The 18,530-nt window shown below is 44.4% G+C and overlaps 1 protein-coding gene across 7 annotated transcripts in view; it reads right to left on the bottom strand.

Moving 5' to 3' along the window:
• Window positions 1-18,530, bottom strand: part of tbc1d22a (TBC1 domain family, member 22a) — a 554,059-nt gene that overhangs the window by 440,854 nt on the left and 94,675 nt on the right. For all 7 annotated transcript variants that reach the window (XM_086010299.1, XM_086010294.1, XM_086010298.1 and 4 more), the window contains one exon: window positions 16,712-16,782. In XM_086010299.1, coding sequence (XP_085866425.1) covers window positions 16,712-16,782 — 71 coding nt within the window. The remainder of the gene's footprint in view (window positions 1-16,711; window positions 16,783-18,530) is intronic.

Raw genomic sequence — 18,530 nt, 5'->3', positions numbered from 1 at the left:
ATAACCATTCACCTCTCCAAAATTGTTAACTCTCAATGCCCATATCTGACACAGGTTTAAATATTGCTGCCATGGATAGAAAGGTTCTGAACAACTCTTGCATTCATGGAAGGACACAAGAAAAAGCCGGTTATCTGGTAAGAAATCTTTCTCGCACCTCTAGCCTCCAACTTTCCACTCCAATGCAATTTTCATATCTTTCCCTACTTCATCAATGCTGTGATCAGAACTCCTCTAAACTGTACATTTGATCCTTTTAAACTACAGTTATGCAATCTTGCATGTTTCTCCTCCCTACATTCTCACTGTTTTGAAATTAAGAATAATGGTATTATTTGTACTCAAGGTTCTTCTCCAGGAACCAAAATTTGTGGAACTTCTCATCTCCCTTGGTCTTTGCTTTCTCCTAAAATCTTGAGGCATTTGAAGTCCAGCCTTGATTTCACCTATGGAATGCCTCCTGATTTACCTCATCCTCTCTATTTTTCTCTCTTGGTGGTGCCCTACAGTGTACACCTTGGTCATTAATCTTAGTTTCTCAAGTTAAAAAAAAGCAGCATTAACTTCATATGCAAGTCTATTCATCACACCAAGAACTTGATTTTTTATTATTCATTCTAATCTTAAGTCTTGCATGAAGCATGATAATTTTATACTCATTCACTAGTTACACACCCACAAGCCAATTTAAATAGCCTGCTTACATCTGTAGCATCGATGTATTTTGAAGACCCCGAGATACTGTTCCCCTTTTCTTTCTCCAATAATAAATTTAATTCTGAAATAACAGACTCTACAGCAGACACCAAAACTTTCTGCGCCAGGTGACCTCTGTTTCAGCATCAGCAGATCAGCAGCAAATAAAGTCAAAGGTGCACAAAGTCCATATAGGGCTTGTCAGGAAAATCCAACAAAGATGATTTGTTTTGTGATGTACTTCAAGTGCTGTTAAATTATTTAGCCGTCCTTGTTGAATCCGTGATTCTTAAAGTATGATGTTTTGCAATGACTACACGGAGGCTGTAACTTAACAATCAACAGGTGTTTACTGGAGTAGGGTAGTGTTGTGTCTGTGTGTTGATAGAGACACTGAAGACAGGAGTTGGTTTGATAGGTGTTTACTAAACAAAGTCTGGAGGGGAACTAACGGATACAACACAATATACAGGCTTATATAGCCCGAGTGGCCATTACCGGCATTACAGTACACATGGGGCTCTTAAAGGCACATACACTACAATTCCTCCCCTTTTAGCTAACCAGTACATAATATTTTAAGTAATTATTAATTACATGTTATAAGAAAAATAATATAATTAATTAACTGCAGCAATGTGTATAAGTCAGTCTCTCTGGAGGCTTTCGGACTCGGTCCGGATAACGCCTCGGTGGTGTCGTAGTTTCTGGTGGTGCAGTAGGTTCTTTTGGCAAGGCTGATTCGGCTTGAATGCCAGTGTCGGGTTCATCGGGTTCCAGTATCACCGGATCGGAGGTAGATATGGGTATCTCTACTTCATAGTTAGGCGTATAGAGTTGTGGTGTAGGTTGTCCCTTTTCGGATGACTCTCTGATTTGGTCAGCATGGCGCCTTATTATGCTTTCTCCGATGTCCACGGTATACATCAGCGGTCCTAGTCGTGTGCAGATAGTTCCAAGCTGCCACTTCTCGGTACGGTAGTCCCGGGCCAAAACTTGTTGACCTATCTGGAAGGTTCTATTCAGGCCTTTCATTCATGCCTTGAAATTGCCGGTTCTCCACGTCCCTTCTGATGTTGGGCTTGATCAAATCCAGCCGGCATCTTAGGCTTCTATTGAAGAACATCATGGCAGGAGTTTGGTTTGTAACCATACGTGTTGCATTCCTGTATGCGAACAAGAAGTTATCCACCTTGTGCTGAAGTTTTATGTCTTCATTACCCATGGCCTTTATGGCCTTCTTGAAGGTCTGGACAAACCTTTCAGCCAATCCATTGGTGGCGGGATGGTATGGGGCGGACGTGTAGTGCTTAACCCCATTGTTTTTTTAAGAACTTCCTGAATTCTTCGGACACAAATTGCAGTCCATTATCAGAACAGATCTGTTCAGGCAGCCCATTTCTGGCAAATATGGTCCTTAATACTGTGATGGTTTTTTCCGTGGTGGTGGAGGACATCTTCATTACCTCCGGCCACTTGGAGTGTGCATCAACCGCGATTAAGAACATTGAGTCCATAAATGGACCAGCAAAGTTGATGTGTACCCTTTGCCAGGGAGATGAGGGCCACTCCCATGGATGTAGAGGGGCTTGGGGTGGAGCGTTTTGGACCTTCTGGCATCCTAGGTAGCGCTTGGTCATTTCTTCGATGTCTCCATCGATACCTGGCCACCATACAAACGCTCTGGCTAGGTTCTTCATTTTCACTCCACCCAGATGCCCCTCGTGAAGCTCCTTTAGCACTTTATCCTGGAGTTTGGGTGGAATCACCACTCTGGATCCACACATCAAGGTTCCTCGGCATACTGACAGCTGTTCTCTTCTTTGCGAGAATGCTGGCAACAGTGGTTCGCCATGTGCTGGCCATCCCTTCACCGTTAAGTCGTAGACTCGTGAGAGAGTCGGGTCATTTCACGTTTCCTTTTCAATGGCAGAATTTGTTACTGGTAGACATTCCACTATGGTTGAGTGGAACATCTCCACTGGGTCTACTGTAGGTGCCTCTTCTACCATTGGCAACGGTAGGCGCGATAAACCGTCAGCATTCCCATGCTGTTTTGATCCTTTGTATTCTATGTTGTATTGGTGTGCCCCTAGAAAAAGGGACCTCTGTAGCCTTTGCGCTGTCATAATGGGAACACTCTTTTTAGGGTTGAATATGGAGATGAGTGGTTGATGGTCAGTCAACAAGGTAAATTTTTGTCCATGTAGGTAATGGTTGAATTTCTTCACTCCCCATACCAGGCTGAGTGCTTCCCTGTCGATTTGGGCATAGTTACGCTCAGCTGAGTTCAATGAGCGTGACGCAAAAGCTATCGGCCGTTCCGAGCCATCAGGGAATTTATGCGATAATACTGCTCCTATGCTGTAAGGGGATGCATCGCACGCTAGTCTGATTGGCAGTGATGGGTTGTAATGAGCCAAAACTTCTTTGGACGTGATTAAGTTTTTGCATTTATGGAAGGCACGTTTACAGTCTTCGCTCCATTTCCAAATTACTCCTGTTTGTAGCAGTTCATTAAGAGAGAGTGTAGAAGAGTTGATAAGTTTGGTAAAAATTTATGATAGTAATTTATTAATCCCAGGAACGACCTTAATTGTGAAACATTTTCAGGAGCTGGGGCTTTTATGACCGCTTCAATTTTTTCAGGTGACTTATGCAACCCTACTTTATTAATTATGTGGCCACAATATGATATTTGATTTTGGAAAAATTCACATTTGGGGTGATTTGCTCGTAGGCCCCGTTCTCAGCCAAGTGAGCACCTGCTCCAAATTGGCAAGGTGCTCGTTGTCGTTTTCTCCTGTTACAAGGATGTCGTCTAGGTAGCACTGAGTCCCCGGAATCCCTTGGAGGACTTGCTCCATAGCTCTTTGCCAGATAGCTGGAGCGGATGCTACTCCGAAAACCAGTCGATTGTACTGGTACAGGCCTTTGTGTGTATTTATCGTGAGATACTTTTTAGAGGCTTCCTCAACCTCCATCTGTAGATATGCCTGTGCCAAGTCAATTTTGGTGAAACGTTTCCCTCCGGATAGTGAGGCGAAAATATCTGCACCGTGTTAAGGACCGGGTTTACAGTCACCTTGAAGTCTCCACAGATGCAAATTTTTCTCTGTTCTTCAGATTGATCATTATTCAATGCTTTCTTCATGACTGGAACGATGGGTGTTGCCCACTCACTCCAATCTATTTTGGATGATACGCCTGCATTTTCCAAATTATCCAGCTCTGCCTCGACTGCTGGACGAATTACGTATGGCACCGGTCTTGCTTTAAAAAACTTGGGAATTGCTGCATCTTCCACTTTTCTTGAGGCGATGATGCCTTTCAAGGTTCCTAGTTTCTCTTGAAACACTTCTTTGGCGTTGGCCAAGATGTCTTTTAATTGTTCAGGTATGACGTCATCATCGTTTTTTTTCTTACTGGTCACCGTCAGTGCCTGAATGGAGTGCCAGTCTAAACGTATTTTCCTGATCCATTCACGTCCCAACAGCGGTGGGCCACCATCTTGTAGAATGTATAAATACAACTTTTGTATTTCCTTGCCGTTGTATACAACAGGCACCCTTATTTTTCCTTTGGGGTATACTTTCTGCCCCGTATATGTTTTCAAGATAATGGATGTGTCTTTTAAAGGTATATGCGGAAATAGCCGCTCGTAATCCCGTCGATATATGATGGTCAGAGCTGATCCTGTATCTAGCTCCATTTTAACTGGGGACCCTGCTATCGTGAGGGTAACCCAAATGGTCTGGTATCATCTTTGGCAAGTACATTATGTAATTTGAAACAGCTTAGTCTCTTGTTTTCGGAGTCGCTATCGCTCTTCTGGTCTTCGGAGCTACTGTCCGTCATCATTTGTACCTTTCTGTACTTTTCTTTATTGATTTTTTTTTCCTGTCTGTGGATTTATTTTGTCCAGATCGGCATACCCGTGCAATGTGTCCCATCTTTCTGCATTGCCTGCATGCTTTGTCCTTGAACCAGCAGTCCCTCTGGTCATGGGTGGATCTGCCGCAGCGATAACATCTCTCGAAACCCTGTGTCATTTCATGGGTGCCGAAGTCCTGTGTCTTTTGTTGTATCTCTGCAGCTCCTCTTGCGGCTGCTTCGTATGATACAGCCATACTGAAAGCCTTGTCCAGCGTTAAATCCTTTTCAGAAAGCAGCCTTTTCTGTGTTCCTTCACTTAAGAGACCGCAGACGAATTTGTCTCGAAGATAATCTGCTAGTCCTGCCCCAAATTGGCAGTGTTTTGATAGCTTCCTTAATTCGGTGAGGTAATCAGCGTTACTTTCATTCTTGTGTTGATTTCTTTTGAAGAATTTGAATCGTTCCGCTATCAGCAGCGGTGTTGGGTTTAAGTGCTCCTGTAGGGTATCAACAATTTCTTTAAAATTCTTGTCCTTTGGTTTGGCTGGAGTGATTAAATTTCGTAACAGCCCGTATGTCTTTGCGCCCATTAGATTTAGTAGTACTGAAGCTTTTTTTTCATCTTCTATTCCATTTGCGATGCAATATACCTCCACTCTTTCCACATATGTGGTCCAATCCTCTATCTCGTTATCAAAAACATCAATATTGCCAGACTTAGGCATCTTAGAAAAGATATGGCGCTTCCCGCGCTTTCCTGCCAATGACAACGCTGTTTCCGTTCTTTTATTTATTTACAGTTGGAGATTCGTTCCCGCTGGACTTTTTCTCTCTAGGTCTGAACGCCGACCTGCTTGCAGCGCCGGCCGTCTCCCGAGTGCTCCCTCTCCGTCTGTTACTGCTTGCCTCCGCTTTCGCTGCTTGGCCCAGCTGTAGAGCCAGCCGCTGGAGCCTCAGCCTGACGCCCAGGAAGGATTAGCGCAGTACCTGCCACCAGCTTGGCCAGCTGGTGAAACCACAGCTTCTTTCACTTCCTTGATTCTTCTGGACGCCAGAGGAATCGATGTCCTTGAGGTGCTGCCGAATTGCAGGTAAGTCCGTTTCCACTTCATCGCCACTGTTGTGTCTGTGTGTTGATAGAGACACTGAAGACAGGAGTTGGTTTCATAGGTGTTTACTAAACAAAGTCTGGAGGGGAACTAACCTGATACAACACAATATACAGGCTTATATAGCCCGAGTGGCCATTACCAGCATTACATTATACATAGGGCTCTTAAAGGCACATACACTACAGGTAGTCTCAAGGCTGACTGTACAGAGGCGTGCTCAAGGCTTATATACAGGTGTGGTCACTGCCGGTGCTACAGTATACAGGAGCTGTAAAAGTAGTTCTCTCTCAAAAAGGTACATACACTACAATTCCTCCGCTTTTAGATTAGCAGTACCCATAATATTCAAATAACAATTAACACTAACATGCACATTAAACAGAAATAGTCCATTTATAGATTCAGTCTTTGGGGCAGCTTCCTGATCCTTTCTGGATAGCGCCTTTCCTGAGGTTCTTGTTCTTGGTGCGGAGGCGATTCTGGCCCCCTTTCGTCGATTAGTTCATCAGTTTCCACTGCTACTGTTTGAGGTAGATGCTACCGGTATGTCGGGTTCACCCCCAGGTACGCGAGGCATGGGGTTGACTCGTTCCTGTGACGCTAAGATCTGGTCGACGTGGTGTCTCACAATGTTCTCCCCGACATCCACTGTGTACATTAATGGCCCCTGCCGTGTGCATATCGTTCCGGGTTGCCAGTTCTCTGTTCGGTAGTCACGGGCCAAGACTGGTTGTCCTACATTGAAGCTCCTTGTCGACTTCTCATTGATGTGCTGGAATTGTTTATCCTCAACATCTCTTCGCACATTTGGTCTGAGCAAACCCAGACGAGATCTCAACCTTCGGTTAAAGAACATCATGGCCGGGGTCTGGCTGGTAACTGCATGTGTCGCATTTCTGTAGGCTAACAGGAAATTGTCCACCTTATGCTGTAGTGGAATTTCATCATCGCCCATGGCCTTTATCGCCTTTTTAAAGGTTTGTACGAACCTCTCAGCCAATCCATTTGTGGCTGGATGATACGGGGCGGATGTGTAATGCCTTACCCCATTCCTTCTCATAAATTTCCGAAACTCTTCGGACACAAACTGTGGTCCATTATCAGAGCAAATCTGCTCTGGCAAGCCGTTCCTGGCAAATATGGTCCGTAGGACTGCAATCGTTTTCTCTGTAGTGGTTGAGGACATTTTTATCATCTCAGGCCATTTCGAGTGCGCATCCACTGCTATTAAGAACATTGAGTCCATGAATGGACCAGCAAAATCAATATGCACCCGTTGCCATGGAGAGGAGGGCTACTCCCATGGGTGTAGAGGGGCATGTGGTGGTGCATTTTGGACCTTCTGGCATCCTGAGCAGCTCTTGGTTAGGTTCTCGATTTGTTGATCAATCCCCGGCCACCACACAAGCCCTAGCAAGGCTTTTCATTTTCACCCCCCCCAGATGACCTTCGTGAAGCTCATTGAGCACTCGCTCCCTTAACTTGGGTGGAATTACCACTCGGGATCCACACATCACTGTCCCCTGGCATACCGACAGCTGTTCTCCTCTGGATGAGAATGCTGGCAACAGTGAGTCGCCATGTATTGGCCATCCCCTCACCGTCAAATCATATACCCGAGACAGTGTCGGATCATTGCGGGTCTCCTTCTCTATATCCGCGTTAGTTACTGGCAATCGTTCAATTATTGACGAATAAAATATCTCGATAGGGTCCACTGCTGGTGCTTCCTCCACAGTAGGCAGTGGCAAGCGTGATAGCCCATCAGCGTTTCCATGCTGTTTCGTGCCTTTATATTCTATTTCATATTGGTTCGCCCCTAGAAAAAGGGACCATCTTTGTAACCGTTGTGCCGTCATCACCGGAACGCCCTTCTTTGGATTAAAGATGGAGACAAGTGGTTGGTGGTCAGTCAGCAAGGTGAACTTCTGCCCATGCAATAGTGGTTGAATTTTTTTACTCCCCATACTAGGCTGAGGGCCTCCCCGTCGATCTGGGCGTAGTTGCGCTCGGCTGAGGTTAGTGACCGAGACGCAAAGGCTACCGGCCTCTCCAACCCGTCTGGGAATTTGTGCGACAGCACCGCTCCAATACCATAGGGTGATGCATCACATGCCAACCGAACTGGTAGTGCTGGGTTGAAATGAGCCAACACCTCTTTTGATGTCATCAATTCTTTGCACTTCTGGAAAGCTCGTTTACATTCGTCATTCCACTTCCATGGTACCCCCGTCTGCAGTAGGGTGTTCAGTGGGTGTAATACTGTAGACAAATTTGCTAAGAACTTATGGTAGTAGTTCACCAGCCCAAGCAACGACCTCAGTTGTGACACATTTTCCGGTGCTAGAGCCTTGACTACTGCCTCAATCTTTTCAGGGGACTTATGTAACCCCTCTTCATCAATAACGTGGCCACAATACGAGATCTGCTTCTGGAAAAACTCGCACTTGTGGCGATTAGCTTGTAGCCCATATTCCTTTAATCTAGTGAGCACCTTCTCCAGGTTGGCGAGGTGGTCAGTGTCATTTTCGCCCATGACCAGGATGTCGTCCAAATAACACTGGGTCCCTGGAATCCCTTGCAGGACTTGGTCCATTGCCCTTTGCCAAATAGCCGGAGCCGATGCTACCCCGAACACCAGCCGGTTGTATTGGTAGAGACCATTATGAGTGTTGATCGTGAGGTATTGTTGAGGCTTCTTCTACCTCCATTTGCAAGTACGCCTGGGCCAGATCAATTTTGGTGAAGCGTTTACCTCCAGATAGCGAGGCGAAAATATCCTCAATCCGTGGAAGCGGATATTGTGCCCTGTGAAGGACTGGGTTCACTGTCACCTTAAAATCCCCACAGATGCGGACCTTCTTTGGTTCCCCAGGCGTATTACTCAACGACCTCTTTATTACAGGAATGATGGATGTAGCCCACTCGCTCCAGTCTACTTTGGACAGTACTCCTGAACGTTCCGACCCTTCCAGCTCTGCTTCGACGGCTGGTCGGATCGCATAAGGCACCGGTCTGGCCTTAAAAAACTTTGGGCTTGCATTTTCCTCTATTTTAATCGTTGCTGTTATGCCTTTTAGTGTTCCAAGTCCCTCCTGGAACACTTCTTGTGCGTCAGTTAGCATTTTTGACAGTCGTCCAGGTGGGACGTCGTCATCCTTTTTGCCCTCAACCTTCAGTGCCTGTATGGAATGCCAATCTAACTGTATCTTCCGGATCCATTCACGTCCTAGTAGTGGTGGTCCTCCATCTGGCAAAACATATAGGTCCATTTTAGGTATTTCCTGGCCTTTGTATATCACTTTCACCCTTATTTTTCCTTTGGGGTAGACTTTTTGCCCCGTGTACGTCTTCAAGACAATCTCTGTAGCTTTCAAGGGTATATGTGAAAATAGCCGCTTGTAGTCCCTTTGGTTTATGACTGTTAGGGCTGATCCAGTGTCCAATTCCATTTTCACTTGGACTCCGTCTATCTTGAGTGTGACCCAGATAGTCTGGTGATCCTCCATTTTGATTACCTTATGTAGTTTCAGACAACCCAGCTCCTTGCTTCCGGAGTCTGTATCACTTTTCTGTTCGTCTGAACTACTGTCCATCACCTTATGTACCTTTTTGTACTTCTCCTGTGGAGATTTCTTGCTGCTGGTTTTCTTCCCTGACCTGCAGACTCTTGCTATGTGTCCTGCTTTTCCACACTGTCTGCACACTTGGTCCTTGAACCAACAATCCTTCTGGTCAGGTGTTGTTCTGCCGCAGCGATAACACTTCCCTGCTCCATATGACATTTCATTGGTGCCATATTCTTGCGGTCTCCGTTGTATCTCTGCCGCGCCCCGTGCTGCTGCTTCGTGTGATACTGCCATGCTGAAAGCCTTGTCCAGCGTAAGATCCTTTTCTGATAGAAGCCGTTTCTGGGTTCCTTCACTTTGAAGCCCACACACAAACTTGTCCCTTAACGTATCTGCTAGTCCCACTCCAAACTGGCAGTGTTTCGATAGCTTGCGCAGTTCCGTTAAGTACTCAGCATTACTTTCGTCTTTATGCTGGTTCCTTTTGTGGAACTTAAATCTTTCTGCTATCAGCAGCGGTGTGGGGTTTAAGTGGTCCTGTAGGATCCCTACTATGCTTTCGAAATTCTTATCCACGGGCTTCTCTGGGGTTATTAAGGTTTCGCAGTAAGCCATAAGTTTTTGCACCCATGGAATTTAACAAAACCAGTGCTTTCCTAGCATCTGGCACTTCATTCGCCCTGCAGTACACCTCAATGCGTTCCATATATGTCGCCCAATCTTCAACTTCATTGTCGAACGTAGAGATACTGCCACTCTTCGGCATCCCTGGGTGTGATTTAACTGTCTAAAATGGCGTCTCCCGTGCTCTCCCTTCTCCGCTGGCACAAAATGGCGTCTCCCGCGCTTTCCTTTCTTCCCGCGCTCGCCCTTCTTCTCCGCTGCGGCTTCTAAAAATGGCGTCTCCCGCGCTCTCCCTGTGGACGCGGTTCAGCCCTTGAGCCCTGGCTGTGCTCTGCGCGTTCTCCTGTGTGCCTTCCCGTTGCCGTCGCTCGGTCCTGAACCCGGCTGCTGCTTTACCCTCTCTCTCTTGGTTTTTCCTCGACGCCGCTCAGTTTTCAACCCCCGGCCGTGCCCTGTGCGCTTCACCCTCTCTCTTACCCAGTCGACGCTGCTCGGCTTTTTCTATGCCGTCGGTCGGCTCCAGCCGCCGCTGTCCGGGAAGGGTTTGCGCTGTACCTGTTGCCAGTCTGTTGCTGGATCGTCGTGGCTGGGGAACCAAGCCCGGCTCTCAACAGCCTCCCCTGTGATGTTCACTCTCTGCCGGATGACTGGGCGGTTGCTCGTGGTCGACGCCCGTGCTTCTGGCCTCGACTTTCTTCCACCGCCCTCCCGGAGCGAATCCTTGAAGGGAAATGCAGAGTTGCAGGCAGATTCGAATCGACCTCGTCGCCACTGTTGAATCCGTGATTCTTAAAGTATGATGTTTGCCAATAACTACACGGAGGCTGTAACTTAACAATCAACAGGTGTTTATTGGAGTAGGGTAGTCTCAAGACTGACAGTACAGGGGCATGCTCAAGGCTTATACGCAGGTGTGGTCACTGCCGGTACTACAGTATACAGGAGCTGTAAAAGTAGTTCGCTCTTAAAAAAAGGTACATACACTACAGTCCTCTCTCCTGATGGCAATCACTCATGTTCTCCAGCAACACAACGGTGGTCATGCTTTGTGTGTCAACATAGGCAGCGAGTAATGTGCCCTTTAAGCTGTGGGCCACGCAGCGCTCCAGGGACGCAGCGCAGCCGGTTTTTCCATGTAAAAACCACGCATGCGCGGTATTTTGAATGGCCCATGCAGCCCCTTAATGGGGCCGCGCGGCACCAAAAAAAATTTGAAGGAACATTGGCAGCAAGCTATTCAAACATACAAGGCACTACAGCCAAATGCAATTCTGTCCACGTCTGATACCCACACAATTATAATTTCCAACAGGGATCCTCAGATAACCACAAGGATGCCTGATTTATTTTCTCCTTCCTGGTCCAGCAACAGTAAAGTTAACTTTTACATCCCCACAACCATTTGCCAGGAATCAATCAGCACTACACAAACCAGGGATCAAAACTGGAACATTACTGAATGGGAAGGCTCAATACCACAAAATGCAATGCATCTACCATTAGAGGAGCTCAATTGGTGCTTTAACATATTAAATTGTTTGAGTGCTCATTATAGCACTGAATGATGAGCATCAGGACTGGGGCAGTTTCAGAATAAGGATCTAAAATTTTTTTTTGGAAAGTGTGAGGAGAAGATGACATGACATCCAAGTATCCAGACTGCAGCAAAGAGTGTATGTGTACTTCAAAAGAAATATTACTAGTATTAAGTATACAATTAGTGTGCCTATCAGTTACCCTGAAGTAATTACTTGTAATTAAATGTTTCAATTTTGAAAATTTTATGAATAAATATTCTAATTTCCATCAAAGGGAATCAAGTCTCAAAATGTTAAATACAGCCGACAACTACACATTAGATAATAAATGAAGGTGATAGTACCATATCAAACTTTTAATTTAGCTTCTAGATTGCCTTGTTCAAGTGACAGCTTGCAAAAAAAATTAAAAACTCTCCCAGTCTTTTTACCAATTAGGATCGGACATGATTATTTATCAGCGCGCTGTCTTCCTTTGATGAAGGCCGATTCCAACTCTGACAGATGACACCAGAGACCCGCCTGTCTTCCTTTATCACTGCTCCCGAACACCTAGTCACAAGGTGCTTCTTAATTGCTGCATAGAAATTCACAGCTGCACCTACGTAAACTGTAATACATCATGATGTATTAGTGGAATTCATCATTCAAACGAAGCAGGCAGGAAACTTTGAAAGGCAGTGCATATGGAACATTCATCTAGTATGCTCTTCAGATGAGAGATGTTTTAGCATTCACATCCTGAAGGTGCCTTTTAATGACATTTAGGGTAATTTTGTATCTGCAATTGTTCATCACATTATAAAAACTGAACACGAAGACTACACAGTTCTAAAATCTATTCAGAAATTGAAAGACTGCAATAAAAAAATAAAAATAAAACTTGCTCCTCGTTCATCAGAACACTTAAAATATAGCTGTTAAAGGGAAAACTACAGGGGAAAAATGCATGTATACCTAGATAGTTCACATATGATTTAAAAATTTGTCCCTAATAAGTATTTGTTTAAAAAAATGTTTTCACTCAGATGCAGTGTAATTTAATTAGTACTTGGTATCAGCACAAAGCTGGTACCATCAAGCCAGGCTCGGCAACTAAATCTAGATAGACAAGCCAAGCCGAGTGCAATTACTCCTTTCCATCCGTGCATGCAAACTTATCTCAATCATTAAAGTCAAAGAGGACCAGAAAAGCCAGTATGTTGCTGAGGGATGGGGAAGGCCAGAAGATTATGAGGGTGGGTAGGAAAGTGAGAGGACGAAAGCACAAGAGAAAGTTATCCAGTATTTATAAAAACCAACAAGCTGCAAGTGCTGGAAATCTGAAATGGAAACAGAAAATGCTGGAGTGCACAGGTAAGTATCTTTGGAGAGAACAAATTAACGCTTTAGGTGTAACCCTTCATCAGAACTGAAAAAAAAGCATTTAAATAACATCAGAACACAGAGGGGAGGCGAAGAATAAATGGCGTTTCTTTTCTCCCCCATCCTCAGTTCTGATCCTATTGAAAATAAAAGCAAAATACTGTGGATGCTGGAAATCTGAAATAAAAGCAGAAATGCTGCAAAACACTCAGCAGGTGAAGCAGCCTCCATGAGATTTAAATGCATGTTTATTTTTCATGTTTTCAGTTCTAATGAAGGATTACATCTGAAATATTAACTTGTCTGTTTCTCTCCACAGATACTGACTGACCTGTGTTTCCAGCATTTTCTCTTTTGTATCATTCAGTATTTTGGCTGTGTTGAGAATCAAACTCAGCCCACTCAGAGTTTATTGTTATCCCAAAATACACCAAACCTGGACCATCACTAATCCAAACCAGTTGACAGAATATGTTTGTGCAGCAACTTGGTATCAATGTGCTCATGTCCATTCACAGCGAGCACTGCATGCAAAGTCAAAATATTAGCCATGAATTAAGTTGTGTCACATTATTGGTGCTGATGCCGAGGGTCCAAACATCAGTCAACAGCAGAACGGAAACTTACTCCAAGAATGTGCTCCGAGCCCTTGATCAATTGATCTGCAGCGACATCTTTCATGACTGCACTTGAGGACAGCCAAAAAAACTGGATCACACATTAGAGATAAATGCTGGAGCAGCTCTGGAATTCTCCTGGGTCCCTGATGCAGTACCCCTGTGAACTCTTACAGAAGTCCTAGTGTTATTTCAAGGACTGCAGTCCACCTCAAATAATATTCAGGTCTCTTTCTACTCTGATGCTTGAAGAGAGCTTTTGAGTCTAGTTCTAATGACTCCCTTCAGCAGGGTGCATCTGGGTTTGACAACATAACTGCTTCAAATAAAAGGTTAAAAACTTAACTAGCAAATTTAACAAATCTAGAGGACTCCATGGAACAGATTCCCAGCAGGCTTCAAACTATACAGACCCCCCACACACACACCCACACGCTGACCCTGCCGCCAAACAGCATTTAAATTTCAGGTTTTCAACTTCACTTGAAAATTAAATAAAAACCCAGATAACAATACATACAGACTGGATATGGCAAAATAAAACAAAAATAAATACACACTTGCATGTTATTCTCCTTCCCCATTTTGGAAAGGCACAATAATCAAGTGGATAAAAAGACCAGAAGGTAAAAAACTGAACATGTCAGTAGGGTAAACAGGATCAGACTCCTAAAACATGAAACTTACTTCCTGCCATAGGGTTGGAAAGAATTCCTACTTGATCAAATGAGAAAGCTTATATAATTGGGGCAAATCCATGGCATTTCAATCGACTTAAAGTTCACTTCAACCTATTTTAATTAACTTAGTCAGAGTGTTCCAAAAGGATGGAGGTGGTTTGCCTTAAATTTTACTTAATGTTGCAATGCTTTAGTTTTTTAATACTAATTTCTTCCCATAACTTGCAGCCTAATCAATTTACTAACAATCCTCACTTAAGTCCAAGAAAGCCTTTTAAACTCTAGGCAATTATACACTGGTATTTCAACTTATTACAAATGATTTCACAATACAAACATAATTTGCATTGAATTTCTACTAACTTCTGCCTGGTTTATATCCCTGTGCTTGATAATATAATGCAGTTCTCCACGTCTATTTCACCAATTAATAAGATACCTACAGGTGTATTTAAATCTCTGACTGCACAAAAATTCTCCCAAGTAAGAATGTTCAACTGAAGTGACATTATGGAAGTATCAATTTGAACAGAAACAAAAAGTTCCTTCATATAAACACAGGGATTTAGAACAGACATCTTGCTGAAAAAATTACTGACATTTATATTCTTCGAATGGAATAGAGGACCTACTGCAGCACTGGCCACTGAAAGCCAGTGCATTTCTCAGTACGTTAGTGCTGCTGTAAGTCAGCAGCTTCCAGTGCTTATGAAGCTCTATCTAGGATTGGAAGTGTAACGGTGCAGGTGGGATAAGAAATGGCTGAAACAGCCTTCAGAATCAATCTCGAGAGAAAAAGGCTCAAAAGTCATGAATTACTAGCTTAAACATGAGAAGCTGAAAGAAAACTAAATTGTGTGTAAATGATGATTAACAAATTTATTGTTAATCAGGAAGGAAGTTAAGAATGTTGCCAGTGACCTGGATCTGCCAGACCATCTGAATCGTGCTGTCGGCATAGCGATAACAATCAGCAGCTTCTTCAACTTAATGAAGGCCATCTAGTGGCAGAAGTGTACAGCTGCAGGGGTCAGTGTGACACACTGGTGACGCCCAAATAAGGATTGCTCAACATACATGGGAAATTTAAAAGTGAGTGGACAATAAGGTGGCAGATGAAGTATAATTTGAGAAAATGTGAGGTTATTCACTTTGGTAGGAAGAATAGAAAAAGAGGTGGGAAGCTATTAAATGTTGGAGTTCAGAGAGATTTTGGTGTCCTCACACAGGAAACACAAAGTTAGCATGCAGGTACAGCAAGCAATTCAGAAGGTAAATGGCACGTTGGCCTTTATTGCAAAGAGGATGGAGTACAAGAAGTCTTACTACAATTGTACAGGGCTTTGGTTAGACCACACCGAGTACTGTGAACAGTTTTGGTCTCCTTAAGAAAGACTTACATTTATATAGCGCCTTTCACGACCACCTGACGTCTCAAAGCGCTTTACAGCCAATGAAGTACTTCTGGAAGTGTAGTCACTGTTGTAATGTGGGAAACGCGGCAGCCAATTTGCGCACAGCAAGCTCCCACAAACAGCAATGTGATAATGACCAGATAATGTTTTTGTTATGTTGGTTGAGGGATAAATTTGGCCAGGACACCGGGGATAACTCCCCTACTCTTCTTCGAAATAGTGCCATGGGATCTTTTACATCCATCTGAGAAAGCAGACAGGGCCTCGGTTTAACGTCTCAACCAAAAGATGGCACCTCGGATAGTGCAGCACTTCACTGGAGTGTCAGCCTAGCTTTATGTGCTCAAGTCCCTGGAGTGGGACTACCAACTGAGCCACAGCTGACACTTATCCTTATCCGAGAAAGGACATACATGTCTTAGAGGAGGCGCAACGAAGGTTCACTAGATTGATTCCTGGGATGAGAGCGCTATCCTGAGGAGAGATCCAGTAGAATGGGCCTATACTCTGGAGTTTAGAAGAAAAAAGGTGATCTCATTGAAACATAAGATTCTAAGGGGGATTGACAGGGTAGATGTGGAGAGGTTGTTTCCCTTGGCTGGAGACTCTAGAACTTGGGGCCATAGTCTCAGGATAAGGGGCCAGCCATTTAACACTGAGATGAGGAATTTCTTTACTCAAAGCATTTGTGAATCTTTGGAATTCTCTATCGCAAAGGGCTGTGGATGTTGAGTCGTTGAATATATTCAAGACTAAGATAGATTTTTGGACTGGAGGGGAATCAAGGGATATGGTGATCGGGCGGGAAAGTGGAGTCCAAGTCGAAGATCAGCCATGATCTTCGTGAATGGCAGAGCAGGCTCAAAGGGCCATATGGTCTACTCCTGCTCTTAATTATGTTCTTAAGTGCGTCACCTCCCCATAACCCCCTCCCCACAGAGGTGAACAGCTATGCCTGATAGGTTGAGACTGTCCAATCTCATCATACATTTGACTTTTAGAACCAAAGGAGAATTTAATCGACAGTTTTGAGCTACAGATCTAAGCAGTGACAATTCTTCAAAAAAAAAAAAAATCTTGTTTCGAACCTTAGCTAAAGTATCAATAGGGGGAAAATTGATTCACAATTAAAAAGCAGCATAAACAATTAATTTCCCTTGAACATGCTTACTTCCACTGTATTTCAACTTCTTGGATATGAAGGGGAAAATACACTTACTGATAGAAGTTTCCATGTAATTGGTCGGACCTGTCTTGGGATTCCAGACCAGCTGAACTTCCTCAACTCTTCTGTATTAAAAAAAAACAATGATTGCCTTTAGATCATATCAGTAGTGCAATTAGAGAGTTAATTTCTCATATGGGATGTGCACTGTTGGTTGAAAAGTTAGTGACTTCAATTACAAATCTAAATTAATCAGTATTAAAAACCGTGGGAAGGGGAGGAGAAAGAGGGAAAGGGGTGTGGAGCATTCTATTCCCTTCCCTGGTCCATTCTAGACTGAACCAGACTTTCCCCAACCTCAGCATCCTATTTAATCCTGAACAAAGCTTCTAATCCCATATCCTCTTCACGAGAGTGGAGGCGGAGCAAATAAAGAGCGCAGCAGAGGAAGGCCCGAGAGCAGAGGCAGCGGACCTGAGCGGGAGCGAGAGCGGAGGCGGAGCAAATAAAGAGCGCGGCAGAGGAAGGCCCGAGAGCGGAGGCAGCGGACCTGAGAAAGAAAAACTATCAAAGTGGGACATTACAGGAAAGCAGCTAAAGAACAAAAAACAAGGAGTGATGTCACAGGAAAGCAGGGAAGTGATTGGTTGGTCAGTATTTCTCTCTTTTCTTGGGCATTGGTTTAAATTAAGAGCCGGGATTAAAAACTAAACATTCAAAACTTAAACACTTAATTAATTAAATACATTAGAGATGGCAGGGCAGGCGATGTGTTACTGCTGCCACATGTGGGAGCCGGTGGACACCATGGAGGTCCAAGGCAACCACATTTGCAGTAAGTGTTGGTTGCTCGAGGAACTTCGGCTCCGTGTTGATGAGCTAAAATCCGTGCTTCAAACAGAGACACATCAGGGAGGGGGAGAGTTACCTGGACGCTGTGTTCCAGGAGGCAGTCGCACCCCTTAGATTAATTAATTCAAATTTGGTCTGCAGTCAGGGACAGATGGGTGTGACTACGAGCGAAGCAGGTATGGGGACCCAGGAGGTAGTGGTGGAAGAGCCTCAGCCCTTGCTCTTGTCCAACAGGTACGAGGTTCTTACTCTCTGTGTAGGCGAGAGCAGGGACTGCAGGGAGGATGAGCAAACTAACCACAGGGAGCCATTCAATTGGGGGGAGAAAAATAAATGTGGTAGTGGTCGGGGACAGTATAGTTATGAGGATAGACACTGTTCTTTGCAGCCAAGAGCGTGAGTCCCGAAGGCTGTGTTGCCTGGGTGAAGGACATGTCCTCTGGGTTGGAGAGGAACTTGGAGTGGGAGGGGAAGGATCCAGTTGTTGTGGTCCATGTAGGTACCAATGACATAGGTAGGATAAAGAAAGAGGTTCTGCTGAAGGAGTATGAGCAGCTAGGGGCTAAATTAAAAAGCAGAACCACAGAGGTCATAATCTCTGGATTACTATCTGAGCCACGTGCAAATTGGCATAGGGTAAATAAGATCAGAGAGATGAATGAGTGGCTCAAAGATTGGTGTGGGAGAAATGGGTTGAGAGTCCTGGGGCACTGGCACCAGTACTGGGATAAGAAGGAGCTGTTCCATCGGGATGGGCTTAATTTGAACCAGGTTGGGACCAGTGAATCGAATAACTAGATAACTAGGGTTGTAGATAGGGCTTTAAACTAAATAGTGGCGGGGGGGGGGGGAAAAGAGAGAATACGTTGAGCAGAAATTTAAAAAGTCAAAGAAAAATGAGAATGCAAAACTGCAGGGTAGCGATAGGGGTAATGATAACCAGAGTGTGACAGGAAGGGACAGAGCATATACACACACAAGAGTGCACCAGAAAGAGGGGTCAGAGTCGGTAAAAAAACAT

The sequence above is a fragment of the Somniosus microcephalus genome, chromosome 17 (assembly GCF_052327205.1).
Source record: "Somniosus microcephalus isolate GS21.2 chromosome 17, FLI_Smic_1.0, whole genome shotgun sequence".
Classification (NCBI taxonomy): Eukaryota; Metazoa; Chordata; class Chondrichthyes; order Squaliformes; family Somniosidae; genus Somniosus; species Somniosus microcephalus.
Note: the sequence above shows the minus strand (reverse complement) of the source record. Positions and strands in the feature narration are given on the sequence as shown.